The 16249-nt window shown below is 42.2% G+C and overlaps 1 protein-coding gene across 2 annotated transcripts in view; it reads right to left on the bottom strand.

The window, feature by feature from the left end:
• Positions 1-7595: 7595 nt before the first annotated feature.
• Sox30 (SRY-box transcription factor 30) overlaps positions 7596-16249 on the bottom strand; it is a 33285-nt gene continuing 24631 nt past the window's right edge. The window contains exon 5 of one of the 2 annotated variants that reach the window (XM_057776483.1): positions 7596-8134. In XM_057776483.1, coding sequence (XP_057632466.1) covers positions 7753-8134 — 382 coding nt within the window. In that variant the 3' untranslated portion in view covers positions 7596-7752. The remainder of the gene's footprint in view (positions 8135-16249) is intronic. The other variant, XM_057776484.1, reaches the window with a different exon arrangement.

The raw sequence follows: 16249 nt of genomic DNA, 5'->3' as shown, positions 1-16249 counted from the left end.
GATGACAGAGACTGAGTTCTTCCCACCTCGGACTCTGAGTTTTCCACTGATAGATGTATATTAGGTTAGGTCAGAGAGAGCACATTACTGTCACCCTAAGAGCAGCTCCACATTCCAGGATTCCACATTCTGCACAGAGAGAAAGGATGCCTGATAGGAGGTGAGAGCTGGTCCTGACTAGTCATGTCTGCCATGGATCTAAGGCCGAGAAGCAATGCAGAGCCATGCAGTTCCCACACGTAGAAGAGAAAACTGTAAGTTTCCTTAGCCGTGTGAGTCTGGGCATCTTTAGGCAAAAGCATTCGCCTCTACTTCGAAAGTCATTGGCATCAGAGATGCCTAACTTATGTCATTGGCATCAGAGACGCCTAACTTCAGAGTTTTGGCCAAGTTGCACTAGATTATACAGTTTCTGCCATATACCACAGATTTCAAGACATAATTTAAAATCTACAGATGGAGGGCTGAAGATGACTCAATGGTTAACAGCCCTTGCTGCTCTTGCAGAGGATCCGGATTCGGTTCCTAGCCCTCACATGACGGCCCACAACCATCTGTAATTCTAGTTCCCAGGGATCTGATGCCCTCTTCAGACTTCTGCAGGCACCAGGCATGCATAAGGTACTCAGACACACATGCGGGCAAAATACTCAAACACATAAAATCAGATCAATCTCATTTTTTTTTTTACTAAAAGAGAAAAATCACCAAAGCACTATGTCTCGGTTTGCCTCAAACGCCAAGACCAAGAAATAAGCCTGCAGCTGTTAATTCAGCTTCTTCAACCTGAAACAGTTGGAAGCTACAGCTGTAGGAGGTATAAACCTGATCTCGGCTTTGTCCTCAATTCGCGTCTCAAGTTTCATGGAATTCTCTAAAAGCCACCCTTCAGGGGTTTGGTTAAGAGACGTGTGTGCTTCTAAGTATTGACTCTCTATCCCCACCACCAAAGCAGACTATTGGAATTTCCAGCAGGACATTGAGTCAATGGTCCCCGGTCTACAAAGGGCTGACACCATTCCCAAAGTCGTACATGAAATTCAATCAATAACCAATCTTACTCACTGGCAAGCAGACATGGATTCTTTGGTAAAACTCAGCAATGGGCTCTTGAGGCTATTTGGAGGAAGGGACAGACTGGCGGGCTTGACCGCATCTCAAATTAACTATTCTAATCCGTCACAGCTTCCACAAAGAATAGCACGCTGTATTCAGGGGTCTGGGCAACAGCTGTGACTTCCAAACCAAGACCCTGTTCAGAAAGATGATCCAAACATGGGTTGTGTGTTTCAGCAGGCTTCAGGGGGGACTTTCCCACTTAAATGGCCCTTTGTGCTTTTGTAAGACAGGACACTGACCTCACGAGTGGCTAATGCATGATGTCTTGGAGGTCTCGATTTACATTTGGTTGGTAGCCAGGACTGAACTGTCAAAATGCCCAGATGACCGACCGACAGTGCTTGACTTGTTCAGACTTGTTTGTAGTGGAGTTGGGTGAATTCTAGGACACTTGCTCTGTCCAGGTTTGATAAGCTAAACAAATCAGGACTGTTAGAAGCGCTGATTCTGGGGTTCCTTTCTGGATGCCAGGATTTAGGGTTTTAATCAGTCATGTCTTTTATTGTCTTTATTTACATTCAACATCCTTATCTGCTTCAGGATCTGCTTGAGCACGGCCTCTATGTTGCAAGGAATGATTCTGCCCAAGACTGGGTGTCAAGAGGGGATGGATGGGATAGCTTAGTGTCACACCTGCCATGAGAACTCAGTGACCCAAATAAGTACAGCTGAATGCTTTCACAGGCTACATTAAGCAGAAGAAAACAAAACAACACACAAAAACAAAACTAAACTTGAAATTGATCTGAAATAATCCAATGAAAGGCAAAAGTGAGCTGGGCATGGTGGCCCACACCTTTAATTCCAGCACCCAGGCAGCAGAGGCAGGCAGGTCTCTGAGTTAAAAGCCAGCCTGATCTACAGAGTTCCAGAGCAGCCAGGGATACTCAGAGAAACCCTGTCTCAAAAAAAAAAAATGAAGAGAAAAAAATGAATACCAAAAGCCCTGAGATACAAATAAAGCCATAATATCTGAAGAAAATTAAGAGTAAAGGAAGACTCAGTGAAGTGACAGCAGAAAGTTCTCAGATCTTGCACAGATCACAGGCCTCCATGTAGCCTTTCTATACAACAATAATAAATCTGTTGGCAAGGAAATGAAGAAAGACACCTATTTACAATAGCCATACAAATACCTAGAAGCAAAGGGAACTTGTGAAAACAGTGGTGTAAGAGACTGAAGACAGGAAAAGGTAGAGAGCACCTTCCACGTTCATGAATTAGAGTTATTGTCAATGAACCAAGACGGACACACAATACTAATAACCCAGCAGTCTTTTTGAGTTACCCAACACCAAGCAGTCAGTAACGCCACCCCCAACAATCCCATGGGGAGGTACAAGTCTCATACAGAGAATACTTTGATTTAGAGAAGTGAAGTATGTCACTGCTGAGGGTCACACATCTCCAGAAGGCATCACTTGCAAGGAAGAGAAACCCTAGGGCCAGAGGGATGGCTGAGTGGGTAAGGGTACCTACTGCAGAGTCTGAGTTTGACCCTAGAACCCCCATGATGGAAAGACAGAACCAATTCCCATGAGCTCTCCTCTGACCTCCTCATGTGCACTGAGGCACATGCATGCCTACACACACATACACAACACATATATAAATAAATGTAAAATGACTAATAATTTAAAAAAATAGAAAACGTTATAATGAAAATCCTTGAAATGCTTAACTGGTTCAAGCTCAAGCACCAAGGTGTAAAGTGGAGCCTCTCAGGGAAGGGAAGCAAAGGCCATCATGATGTCTGCCCATCCACACACGTGTCTTTCTAGTCTGTACAATGCATTGGTCCTGGTTGATCACGAAGGCGCTTAGTGGGAGATGCACACCCAGACCTCATGGGAACATAAAGCAAGAACCAGGCTCAGCCTGTGAGGGCTTTTGCACGCTTTCTAAAGGACAAAAGCCTACATTAGGGAGAATCTGGTTCAGCTTCATGTGATAGAGAAAACCAAATGGTTGTGGAATGGTGTGGCTGATGTTTCTTTTGCTTTCATACAGCGTTAACAATCCTGCCCAGGTGTGGCGCTAGCCTTGTCTTTTTACCATCTTCAGAACGGCACCTACACAATCCAAGATGGTTGCTGAGATTCCAGCCATCACTACCGTATTACTGATAGCAGAAAGGCCACAGGAGCAAAGAATGGCAATGCCATCTCCCTTTAATGACATTTTTGGGAACATCCCTTGTTGTCTTAGGAGTCCAGGCCTTGGGTACTTGACCACACCCTGCTTCAAGAGGTGAAACAAAGTGTTTTTCAGAATGGCCATACACAATCAAATTTTAGGGTTCTGTTACCAGAAAGGGAAAGGGTTATTGTCACTGGTGACAGCTGGGGTATGTGTAAATTGAGACCTGAGGAATGAGCTGGGATTAGGCAGGACAAGGACAACGCACTGCTCACTGTGTGTGAACTGTGGTGGTCATCCACAAGATCTGCTCACTGCCCTTCATGCTGTGACACAGACTGCACCTGGGGCCCCTCTATGTGCCCCAGCCACTCAGGTCCCACATCCACAGTAACTTCCACCCAATTCCAACTTCACACCCCCGCACAGAGAAAAATCTCGATTTCGTTTGTTAGAATGAGAGATCACCTAGAGATTTAGTCAAAGGAACTAGGAAAGTGTTACAAAATGAAAATGATCATAGGATAGACCGATGCCTTCTCTCTCTCTTCTGAAGGTGACCTTCGATGTGTCTAGATGGTTTTAGAAACAATCTTGATGCAGTGTCAATGGCAGGCACAAGTAAGAACTGCTAAATAAGCTTATCCAAAAAATGCAGATTGCCACTACAAAAATGCATGCTTGCCATACTTAGCTGGACAAAGAATCCTCTCCATAAGGAACAGTAGCACTTTTAACAGGCACCTGGGGGCATTTGTGCTCTCAGTGGTGTCTAGAGACAGGGTCAGGGTTCAGAGCAGAGTCACAAGAAGTGAGGAACAGATTCTGTCCAGGTGTCCGCTCCCACAAGGGTCCTGGGGCTGGAACTCAGATCTGTAGGCTCTGAGGCAAGGGATCTGACCCACAGAGCTGTTCAGTAGCCCTACAATAAAGTTTTATTCAGATGTAAAGAAGAACAAAAGTATATTCTCCACAGAAAGATGGATGAATGGGAAAACATTGGATTAAGCAAAATAAGCCAGATTCAGAGACAAATGTCACATTTGTAATCGTATGTGGAACCTAGATTCAGATTGAGAGAGAGAGAGAGAGAGAGAGAGAGAGAGAGAGAGAGAGAGAGAGAGCCTTCATGAAAGAAGAGAGACTTTCAGGGAAGAGACTGGAGATGGGGGAGGAGAGGATAGTGGAGCATGAATATGGCCCAAGTGCATGAAAATGTCCCTAAGACACGCTTCACTCTGTACAGTGAACTTACCCTAGCACGTTTTTCTTAAACATGAAAAATGCAGCTCCGACTCTTAGCCCAGGCAGCGCTCTCCCGACAGCCGCTTGACAGGAAGAGCATGTTGTGTCTATCGGCACATTTGCTTCCATGGATTCTTGGATACACTGTCACCACTCATTAAAAAAAGTTTAATAGCTAGCAGTGAATTACAACAATTACAAGTTTCAATTCTTTAGCCTTTTAAGACTGCTAGACACAATTAAAAAGAGCCGTTTATTCAGAAACTGCTTTTGTTTAGTAAAGCACTTAAGGTAACCAGTATGGAAAACCACGTGTGAAGCTCAAAAACCAAAGCCACCAGCTGTCATTTGTCAGCATTTTCCACAGGGTACCCTGGGTGGTGTCAGGAGGTAAAGACCAAAAAGGGGTCTCAAGCAGGGTAGGTGCACCCTGAAATATTAGAATCTTGTGACATTCTGACGATAAAGAACAACACTGCTCACTTCCAAGGGGGCCACAGCACCAGCTCCGAATGTTGTTTGACCAGATTCAGTGAGAACATCTGAACCGCTTGGGACTTAGTTCAGAGAAACCTTGCTCTCTCTTCTAACTCCGCTTCTCACAAAGACACCTTTTCCCAACTCCTTGCAGTGAAACTGGCTTTTAACTGGTAAACGCTTCGAGCAGTTACGTCTAGAGTACGGAGCATGGGTGACATCTGAAACATACTGACGTTACAAAACACTATGGAAGGGAGACAACTTGTCTAATAAATTCCACGAAGTCCAACTTAATACAGGAACAAACAAGACAAGGGGACTGTTAGAAACTACTTGTGGCTTGGAGCATTAAGATTTTCCACTCTGATGAGGAGCGGATGCCCTTGGGGGAGGTTTGTCCGGCCTTAGATCTCCAGGCAGCGGTCTAAAAGCTGATAATGGGTACCTTGTAGGCATGCAGGATTATCTGTGGCTGGTCTTCCCTAAGTAAGAAATAAGCAGGTTTCTAGTACAATTTACGCTGTGGATCTATAAACGACCTGAACTCCTGACTTCTGATGCCAGCATGAAGAGTTGATTAAGAGAGTACCTAGCCCTAGCTACTGAACAACTCTAGAAGGGGTGGGGTGATGGTTCAGTGGCCAAGAACACTTTCTGCTCTACCAGAGGACCCAAGTTCAATTCCCAGACTCCATGTTGGATGGGTCATAGTCTCTTCTAACTTCAGCTCCATGAGATCCTACACCCTCTTCTGGAGTCCACTGGCATGGCACACACACAAACATATACACACTAAATAATTCTTTTTTTAAAAAAGCTATGGAAGAAGTCAGAGGTGAAAGGCTACCCTGAAAACAGGTTAATTAGGAAATGGTTAGGTGTGACCTCACTGTTCTGCTGTCTTTCAGTCATTTCCTCAGCCACTCTGTCTGTAGGGTAAGTCTATGATGAAAGCCTTTTAAATGAGATGGGATAAAAAACGGTCAAATTGTTGCATACATTTCTCCTAAACATTAACTGCCTTAGCAGATATTAAATACGTAAATAATGTTCCTTTAGTTCACATATAAAATGACATAATATTTGATTATCTAGGAAATTCAGGATTTGTTCAGGAGATAAACTCAGGACCTGAGTTCAGATCCTCAGCATCCATGTAAAAGCTTGGCACAGTGGTGCACATCTGTAAGCCAGAACTGGGTGAGGTGGAAACAAGTGGATCTCGTAAAACAGTGTGCTCGGGCTCAGTGAGAGCATGATTAAAGAAGGCACCCATGCCATCCTCTGGTCTCCATGCCCGCATGCAGGTTGGCACACACACACAAAAAAGAATATCAAACATGATAATAAAAATTATCAAAGTGCAGTTACCCAACAATTCATTTTCTTCCTTGTAGGCAGACACCTTTTAAAATGGTCTCGACTCTGGTGGTCCCTACTCCATCCCTTATTCACAAATGAATGCTGGGGAGGCTGTGGCATCACAATGGAGTTTTTGTTGCTCATTGTGAGTTAAGTTTGCGTGACTGTAAGTGAATTGCATGGTCATCAAGTCAGATCGTTTAAATCATATGTCAACTTTCAAAACAGCATCAGAATAATACACATCTTTGGTGGTACTACTTCAAATCTCATGCAAACAGTGATAGTTTACATTTATTGTTAAACTAACAGGATCTAGAATCACCTATGAGACAAATTTCTTGGCATGTCTGGGGAAGTTTCTAGATCAGGTTAACTGACATGGGACAATGCACTCTAAATGTGGATGGCATCACCCCATGGGACAGGGTCTTCGACTGATAAGGAAGACGCAAACTCAGCACCAGCATTCATCTGAGCTTTCCGAGCACAGACGGAATGTGACCAGCCCCTCATGGTCCTGTTGCCATGCTCCCCATGAACCCTACTATCAAACCGTGAGGCAAAATAAACCTTTCCTTCCTTAAGGCGCTTTTCTCAGGTATTTTGCCGCCGCAATGACACATAATTAATACAAAGACAACAGGAGTCTGTTGCTAAGCAGAAATGCCTGCGCAGAGCACAAAGCTAACCACAGCTGACCAGCACTCAGTGCTCCTCGCCCTCCTCTCAACAGAAAACATTTAACAAGAGTGTTTTCATCTGTTTATTTAGTTACAACAACAATATAACAATGCATACCAAATAGGAAAGATAGTTAAAATGGTGATAAAATGTTCAGTAACAGAAATGACTATATCTGAAGGAACTGCCCAGGTGTCATTAAGATACATTTTCAACTACAATTGGTTATTAGTGTAAATTAAATTTAGCAACTGAGCTCTAGTTCACATCTACAAGTTATCAAAATATTTTCAAAATGTTACATAAAAACCGACAACATTCATAAATATATAAACAGTAAAATTTCTCCGAAAAATAAAATAAATGTACCCTGAGATAAAATGCTAATCACACTTGCCATGCCAGATATATACTCACATGTGTGTCCTCACATGCCACCGGGAGCTTTCTGTATTTCAATGTTCCAAGATAAAGTAATGCTATCACATGTTGGTGCAAATTTCAGCCATGAAAGAACTACTTTAGATTTTACCGTCCCTATGCTGAGGCATCGGGAGTCCAGGGTCACTAATGAGAACTTAGGAAGAGACAATGGCATTTGGTTCCAACTCCTCAGATCATGGCTGAGAACTCTCAGCAAAGCATTCTAGGCTTTTTTCTCACACCAACTGACCCAGAATATATTTTAAGAAATGTTTATTTTCTGTGCATATTTGTTTTAAATTATAAATTCCTGAGCACTTTTTCTTCTTCCTCCTCGTCGCTGTCAGTGACATTGACTTGCTGGACGCCAGAGGGAGCTGACGCAGGGGCTGTGAAGACATTCTCCAGGGCTCCAATGTCCAGTGGAGGCATGGGATTCAAGTACTCTGCTCCACTGTGCCCATGGCTGTTGTAGTACGGGGGCCCATCCACGCTCTCACAGCTCCGAGAATCTTCACTGTGTGTGTGCTCATCTGGGTAGTCTCTGAAAGGATAGTCTCTATTCAAAGCTGAAAATATAGCCTCATGCTTTTGGTACCTGTCTTCATAGTAACCAAGACATTCTGGCATTGAACTTGGAAAATTCCCATAACCAAAAGGAGGCCGACTATAAGGGCACGTGCTGTGGTAGAAAGACAGAAACATAGATCAGATCTTGTCCACACACGTCTGGATCACAGACTATGAGTTAAGTGAATTTTCGTTAAGGTTTGGAAGCATCCCTCTGCCCCCGCATTATCACCTTTCACTAGTTTCCAGCTTCTTACTTCTAGTGACCGCGATAAAGAAAATCTTATTCTGGCCTCTAGTTACCTCACACAACAAAGAGTTGGAAATAAAGGTAAGCACACGTGTGACACTGAAAACGGCAGGTGACAACAGTAGTGGCCCAGCTCTTCCTGGAATGGGCTGAAAGAAGAGCTGCTAAATTTCAAAGCCATGGGACAGAAGACTCCACCTTAGTTACACAAATTCAGAATACTCTCAGCACTATAAAGATTTAGAACTGATACTACACTATGCTTTCAAAGGGTTTTTGCAACAAAAACAAAACATGGGCAAGATTGTGAAAAAAAAAACCTTTTGCAGTTTCTCAACAGTCTTTTTAAAGGCACAGCCAATAATCCTGTTACTCAAAACCAGTTGCCAGTTCTCTTCAAGTCTTAATCCCCTCTCCAGAGATGAACAGGGATTACAACCATATTGGGCTCATGAGCTCCATCTAGTGACAGATAACACAATGATCACATTCATTTGCAAATCCCACGGAATGCCAGGCGCTGTCTTGCCTCCTCTGAACTAGGAAAAAGAAAGGCAAGGGAGGAGGAAGGGGGAAAGGAGAAGAAAAAAGGAAGAAAGGTAGGATGGACCTTAGGAAGGAAAACCAACTCTTTTGAAATGTAAGGCAGAGGTAGCAGACCCCTGCCTCAAACTCTCTGAAGATGTCCCACTCCCAAATTCTGAACTAAGGGGTTCCTTGCTAACAATAATTACCACAAATATAAGTCAGTGTTTGCATTTTTCAGGTTTACATTAATACTGCCACATGCTAGTTCAGGTATTTAGAATTTAAAACGTGTTCTGATACACTGTCATTCTAGCTGCTAAGACTTTGTTCACATAGCTTTCCACCTTCAGGTCCCCCTCTCCACTGAACTCCATGGGTGTGTCAGAGAGGATATCACATCTACTTCCCATATAAATCCTTCATTTAATGTAGACATATTCAGTCAGTAACACAAGATTCAATTTTAAGACTTGGTAGAAAACTGAAAAACCCTAAAATCTTGATCTGTATCAGACATGTGCTGTGGTTTGAAAAACCAGCAACTCAATGACTGTACTGCACGGGGAAAACACGTTAGTGTTATGTTCACCAGTCAATTGCAACACAGCTGACCCACGGTCATACGGTCAAGTGAGCAGATATAAAAGCATCCTCTCCATTGTGAAAAGCATCTGTTAGCATGATTAGAGTAATAATATCAGTCAACACACAGTTACGACTAGTCTGCTTTCTAGGTGTGGCTGAGGATTTCATACAGACCAAACGGGCCTTATGGACATTTGCATTTCATCGGAACGAATAGAACATGTTCTCCTCACCAGCACATGGAACATTCTCTAGGTAGCTCACGCAGCAGTTATGCCCTACATCAAGTCTGGAGAATTTTTAAAAACTGAATAATATCACACATCTTCTCAGATCACAATGGGATAAAAACTACAATTCAACAGCAACAACAAGAATGGAAAGCATAAAAAAATAACGTACAATGAGCAACATAAACCAATGAGTAACTGGAGAAATTAAAAGGAAAAAGGTTTTCTGGTATCAAGTGAAAACAACGTCACAAAAATCTGTGTGATATAACAAATGCAGTTCTTAGTGAGACATGTAGAGTCCTACCCCATACATCAGATGATCAAACAGCCTCAGAGCAGCATTCAGCAGTGTACCTCAAGAACTCAAAAAGCAACAATAAACAGCCCAAAAATTAGTAGAAAAAAAAAAGAAACAGGAAGAAATAAAATTAAAACTAAAGGAAAAGATGAGTGATAGAAAAAACAAGATTGACAAACTTCTAGTTAGATGGGGGTGGAGAGAAAGAAAGATCTCAAACAAAACCAAAGATGAAAAAGATAATGCAACAGACAGAACAGAAACACAAAGAGTCGTTAGAATTAATTATGACAAATCACATGGTAAAATAACTAGAGGGCCTAGAAGAAATTCGTGAGTCTGTGAGCACACACAGCCCACCCAAATTGAGTCAAGAGTAGACAGAAGAAGGCATGGCAGTTTGTAACTCCAGGACACAGAAGAGAGTGACAGGAAGATTCAGGTTTATGGTCAGCTAGGATTCCATACTAAGTTCAAAGGCAGCTTGGGCAGCACAGGGAAACAAACAGCAAAAAATAAAAGGAGGGATAGAGGAAATAAAGGATAGAGGAAGGGAGAGGAGGATGGAAAATCGAAACTAAATAGACTAGCACTGAGTAGTGAGACTGCAGCCTCAAATGTCTTTTTAAAAAGACCTTCCAGGACCTAAGGAATTGACTAGTGAATCATACTAATTCATTTAAAGAACTAATTCCAATTATCCGAAAACTATTCAAAACACTTTTGTGAAATGTTCTTTTAAACACTTTTGTGTGTCCAGCTTTTCCCATTACCCTGATATGAAAGCAAAGAAAACTATAGGTTCATATTCTGGATAAACATAGCTGCAAAAATTCTCAATATATTTATTGGTATATGAAAAAGCTCACACTTCATGATAAAGTGGGATTCAAGGACGGGTCAACATACACAAACTAGTAAGCATCACCAGAACTAAGGATATATTCATCAGTATATTATCATCTCCATAGAGAGAGTATGCAGTAAGATATAATATTTTTCATGTCAAAACACTCTTATCAGGTCATATATAGAATAAAATCCTCAAAATACTAAAGATTAAGTGTACAACCCACAGCCAATATGAAACTGAGCAAGGAAACTACAAACGTCTCCTCTAAAACTGCAAACCATAAAGGCATCTGTTCTCACCACTCTTATTTAATATAGCACTGGGAAGCCTTAGCGTACAAGGGAAGAGAAACCAGAATATCTAAACTGGAAAAGAAGAAGATAAATTATCCATATTTGCATATGACATGACTTTATATAGAGAAAAATCTAAATTTCCCATAAAAAAATTGTTCGAGTAGATACATAAATCTAGCAAAGCTGTAGACTATGAATTAAACATCAAAAATCAGGCTTTCTTTGTGCATCTATGGCTGCCGACGCCCTTGAGCGCAGTAGACAGCCATGGCTGGCACCAAACTTGCACTCTCCCACCTCATCTTGATGTGCTCTGGGATTTCAAATATCGGCCATAAATGAAACTGCTGGAAAGAAAATGAAGAGTTCAACCCATTCACACAAGCCACAAAAATAAAATATTTAGAGTAAGTTTAACCATGAACCGAGAAATGTATACAGGGAAAACTGATATACTGATGAAAGAACGAACGCATTTAAGGCCAACCTAGGAGACATAAGGCCATATCTCAACACAAACAAGCCAACAAAATCCTGTATACTACACAGCTACTGTAACCCAAACATCACAGAGACAAGTGCTAGAGAACCAAAAATTCAGAAGTTAATTCATGTCAATGCTGCAACTGGCTGTCCTGGAACTCACTCTATAGACCAGGCTGGCCTTAAACTCACAGAGATTTGCCTGTCTCTGCCTCCTGAGTGCTAGAATTAAAGGTGTGTGCCACCATACCCAGCCAGGTAAAATTCTCCACACATAAACTGATTAGTATTTAAAGAGATGGAAATGTTTTATTATCCTTTATTATATGCTGTGTAGATGCAGCAAGTTCCATAACGATGTACAAATATTACATCTCTAATATAAAGGAATACTGTTGTCAGTGTTCCACTCAAAGCTCCGGATGCCCTCCACCTAGGGCAGGACCTACACACTGGTATTTTTCAAGTTCTCCTAGTGCGACCAGCCTGCAGCCAGGAGCTGACCGTGCACTGCTTCAGCAGGAAGGGTAGAGACACAATCATGCCACACCACATGAATGCCTTGGGCACTCTTCATGACACTAGAGAGAAAACCAGTTTTATCATTCCTTCACATAATGCACCACTACCTACAAAGTACCAATGTGGGGGGGGGGGAATAGAAACAAAGAACTTGGACCTAATTAAATTTTAACATCTGTCACTTTATAGAAAAAAAATAAGTGACAGAGAACATGTCAATACCCCAGGATGTGAATAAGTTTTTGTTTCTTAGTAATACACAGCACTGGAGAGGGTGGAGAGCCACTGGCAAAAGCTTAGGAAACAAGCCAATGTGTATTGGCTGGGTCTCCATTTACACGCACCTACTGTGAAAAGGTTTGAGACAATAAAGGAAAAGCAAAGACAGATGAATTATCGGTTAATAAGGCACATGAACTTTTCAGCTATAAGAGGGTAGGTGGTCACTTCATAAGTCTGTAACGTTCAGAACCAGAAGTGTCCCGATTTCAGGATGTTGTTTATATTTACTCTGGGGGAGGGGCAGCTGTACCACTGTGCACTGAGAAGTCAGTTCTCTCTTTCCATGTAGGTCTGGGTATGGAAGTCAGGTCATCAAGCTTGGCAGAAGAGCCTTTAAACCCACTGAGCATCTCCCCAGCTCTAAACCTTGTTTTGCTTTAGAGTTTTAAAGGATTTACATAAGCTTGCTACATAAATATTTCTATTCTCCACAGTTGAAATCAGAAGTGTCCTGAAATCTGAAACTTTTTGAACACCAACAGTAAAAAAACTGATCTTATTTAGATTTTGAAAGAAGAGAATGAAACTATACTGTACTGTACGTGAAATTTGAAATCTGCAATTTTCTTTACAATACATCCTTGCTTCCAAAGGAGGAAAAGAGTAGTCAAATATCAACTTCTGAAGCTGGGTGCTAAATTTGAGGCACATTATGCTACACTGTTATCTTTTTTGTATCCACATCTTCTGTAATAAAACTGTAACACACAAAAGATTCTCCATGGTGAAAGAGGTAAGCCATTCCCACTTCTCACAGACTCTAAGTTGGACTCTGTACTCACTGTGCTGGTCACAGTGACTCCCCAGTGGGAGTCACGCTAGCTGAACAGAGATTATGAGAACACTCTTTTCTGAGAATACTCAGGAGCTGGGGAGGAGCAGTGCAGGAGGACAACACAGAACCCTGCACATTCCTTTCCCGTCCATTAACACACAAGTTTCCCTTCCACCAAGTTTCCTGTCTTCTGTCCAAAATAAAGTGCATCTTGAGTCATGAAAACAAAGCCACAGTTTGGAAAATGGTTCAGGGGAGCAAGTCAACCACTTCTCCCACCTAGTTTTAAGCCCAATCAGTGGGTTGAAGAGTGTCCCCTCAATTTTTCACATCCACCTGGGACCTTAAAATACAATTGCTTGGCCGGGCGGTGGTGGCACACGCCTTTAATCCCAGCACTCGGGAGGCAGAGGCAGGCGGATCTCTGGGAGTTCGAGGCCAGCCTGGTCTAGAAGAGCTAGTTCCAGGACTGGAACCAAAAAGCTACAGAAAAACCCTGTCTCAAAAATCAAATAAATAAATAAATAAATAAAAATAAAAATACGATCGCTTGGAGATAGGGTCTTAACAGATATGACTGCATCGAGGTGATATTTTATTGGATTGAGCACAGCATGATCCCAATGACTTGTGTCTTTATAAAAACAAAGTATGCAGGTATGAAAATTTTCAAAGGATTACTATTGTGTAAAAAAATGAGAAAGAGTGCTGGGCAGTGGCGGCACATGCTTTGATTCCATTATCTGGGAGGCAGAGACAGGTGGAGCTCTGTTAGAGGCCAGCCTGGTCTACAGAGCTAGTTTCAGGGCAGCCAGGGGGCTACAGAGAGAAATACTGTCTCAAAAAGACAAAAGGAGAGAGGAAGGAAAGAAGGGAGGGAAAGAAGAAGGAAGGGAGGGAAGGAGGGAGGGAGGGAGGAAGGAAGAGGGGGGTACTGGGAGATGGTTCAGTGGGTAAAGCACTTACCAAATAAGCCAATCCAAGCCCCTGGAACCCACATAAAGACCAGTGGAGCAGCCCAAAGGAACCTAAACAAACTGAAGGTGGAGAGAGGAGAATCTCTGAAAGCTCATGGGCCAGTTGGCCCTGCTGAGGCAGTGGCAAGCAACAAAAGAGACCTTGTCTCAAATAAGTAGAAGACAAGATCTAAAACCCGAGGTTGTCCTCTCACCTCCACATGTGTACACACTTCACACACACAAAATACTGTAAAACAATGCAATGAGAAGACACACAGAGATACACACAGGCATACAGAGAGAATACAGTGATAGCAAAGGATGGTGGCAGCAATAAGCCAAGGGCAGTTGAGGGTTGGCAGGAAGCTTGAAAGAAGGATTCTTTCCTGGAATCTTCAGAAGGGAGCACAGGCCTGTCAATAGCTTAATTTTAGATATCTAGACTCCACAGCTATGAAACTAGTTACCGCTGTTGATTTAAAGCACCACGTTTCTCATGTGTTGTTCTATCAGCACCAGCACACAAACCTATACCTAGAAGCTTATTTTAGCTTCCAACCTCAACAACTAGAAGACTAATTTACACTGTTTAAGTCACGAAGTTTACTATCATTTGCTACAGTGGAAATGGTGAGCTATCTGCTTACTATTCAAATGTTAGCTTTCTAGCAACCCCACGATTAGCTATCTATAGTCTAACTGATCATCTACATTGTCTATAAACCCCTTTCTTTAGACTCCTAACAACTCTACTGACTACTTACACCTGTCTGTGCAGACGTCCTCCCTAAGGACACATTCCTAGCTTGCATATATTCTTTACTCATACCTAGGAGAGGAGTCACCACTTACTGTATATTTAATATTCTAAGGAATTGGGAGTATTCAGGAAAGCCTGTATCACTTTCATTTCCACCAGGAATACATGTGGATCCTAATTCTCTAATATTCTTATTTTGAAACATCTAACCGGGGGATGTGGAGTGCTTCTGGGGGGCTTCCCTGTAATGATGATTGAACCTTGGCACATGCTTACTGACCACAAGCTCATCTTTTTGAAGAACATCTAGTTGGCTTTGTGCCTTCTTAGAAACTGAGCTGCCTTTCATTGCATTGAGAGTGCTCTTTGTATATCCTGACATGGGCTATGCACACATGATCTGCATACCCCTCACATTCTGTGGATTCCTGTCTCTTTTTTTGATACCTCGAGATGCAAAAACTGTTTTAATTATGATGAAGTCTAGTCTATTTTGTTGTTGGTTGTTTCTAATGTAGTACATAAGCATCACCGAACCCAAGTCATACACATTTATCCTTATAATAAACCCTATAGTTTCTCCTAAGAAAATGAAGTGAGAGCTAACAATGCAATTTCATTGTGGGTATGTGAATAACCAGTTGTTACTGAACCTTTTTTTTTAAAAACAAAAAACAAAAAAAACCAGACTCTTCTTTTGCCCCCATTAAAGGGTCTTGGCAACATCCCTGTTGAAAATGAAGTGACTAGAGATTTCTTTTTCGTAACTGAATTCTACCCTATTATTCCCATTGTCCATCTTCATGTCGGTGCCACATTGTTTTCTAAGTTTTTTTTTTTTTTTGGTTTTTTGAGACAGGGTTTCTCTGTAGCTTTGGTGCCTGTCCTGGAACTAGCTCTGTAGACCAGGCTGGCCTCAAACTCACAGAGATCCACCTGCCTCTGCCTCCTGAGTGCTGGGATTAAAGGCGTGCGCCACCACCGCCCGGCATTTTCTGTTTCTTAAAAAGCAAACGTTTTCCTTTTCACAGAAACTTGAGACTCATAACCGAAGTAAGCATTAGTGTAGAGTTCCTATGTAATTCTCCCTCCCAATATGCACAGGATCACAGCAACATACCCCACAATGGAGTGCTACAGGGGTTAAAACCACTGGCCTAAGAGATGCATCATTACTATTCTGATCAGTCTCTTACCCAGCAATAATTTCGCTGCTCAGCATGTTCATCCCTCCCTTCCCTGCCACTGTCTGGAAACTTCAGAGTATGAGTTTGGAAACAAAATCCCTGTATCGGTAGTTGCGTTAAGGTTAGGTTAGTGGAGAAAGACCTAATCTAGAGACTGGTATCCTGGCGAGATGAGAACACTCACACATACACATACAAAAGGGGAAACTAGTCACT

The sequence above is a fragment of the Chionomys nivalis genome, chromosome 7 (genome assembly GCF_950005125.1).
Source record: "Chionomys nivalis chromosome 7, mChiNiv1.1, whole genome shotgun sequence".
Taxonomy (NCBI): domain Eukaryota; kingdom Metazoa; phylum Chordata; class Mammalia; order Rodentia; family Cricetidae; genus Chionomys; species Chionomys nivalis.
The sequence above is the reverse complement of the archived record's forward strand: the minus strand, read 5'-3'. Positions and strand labels throughout refer to the sequence as shown.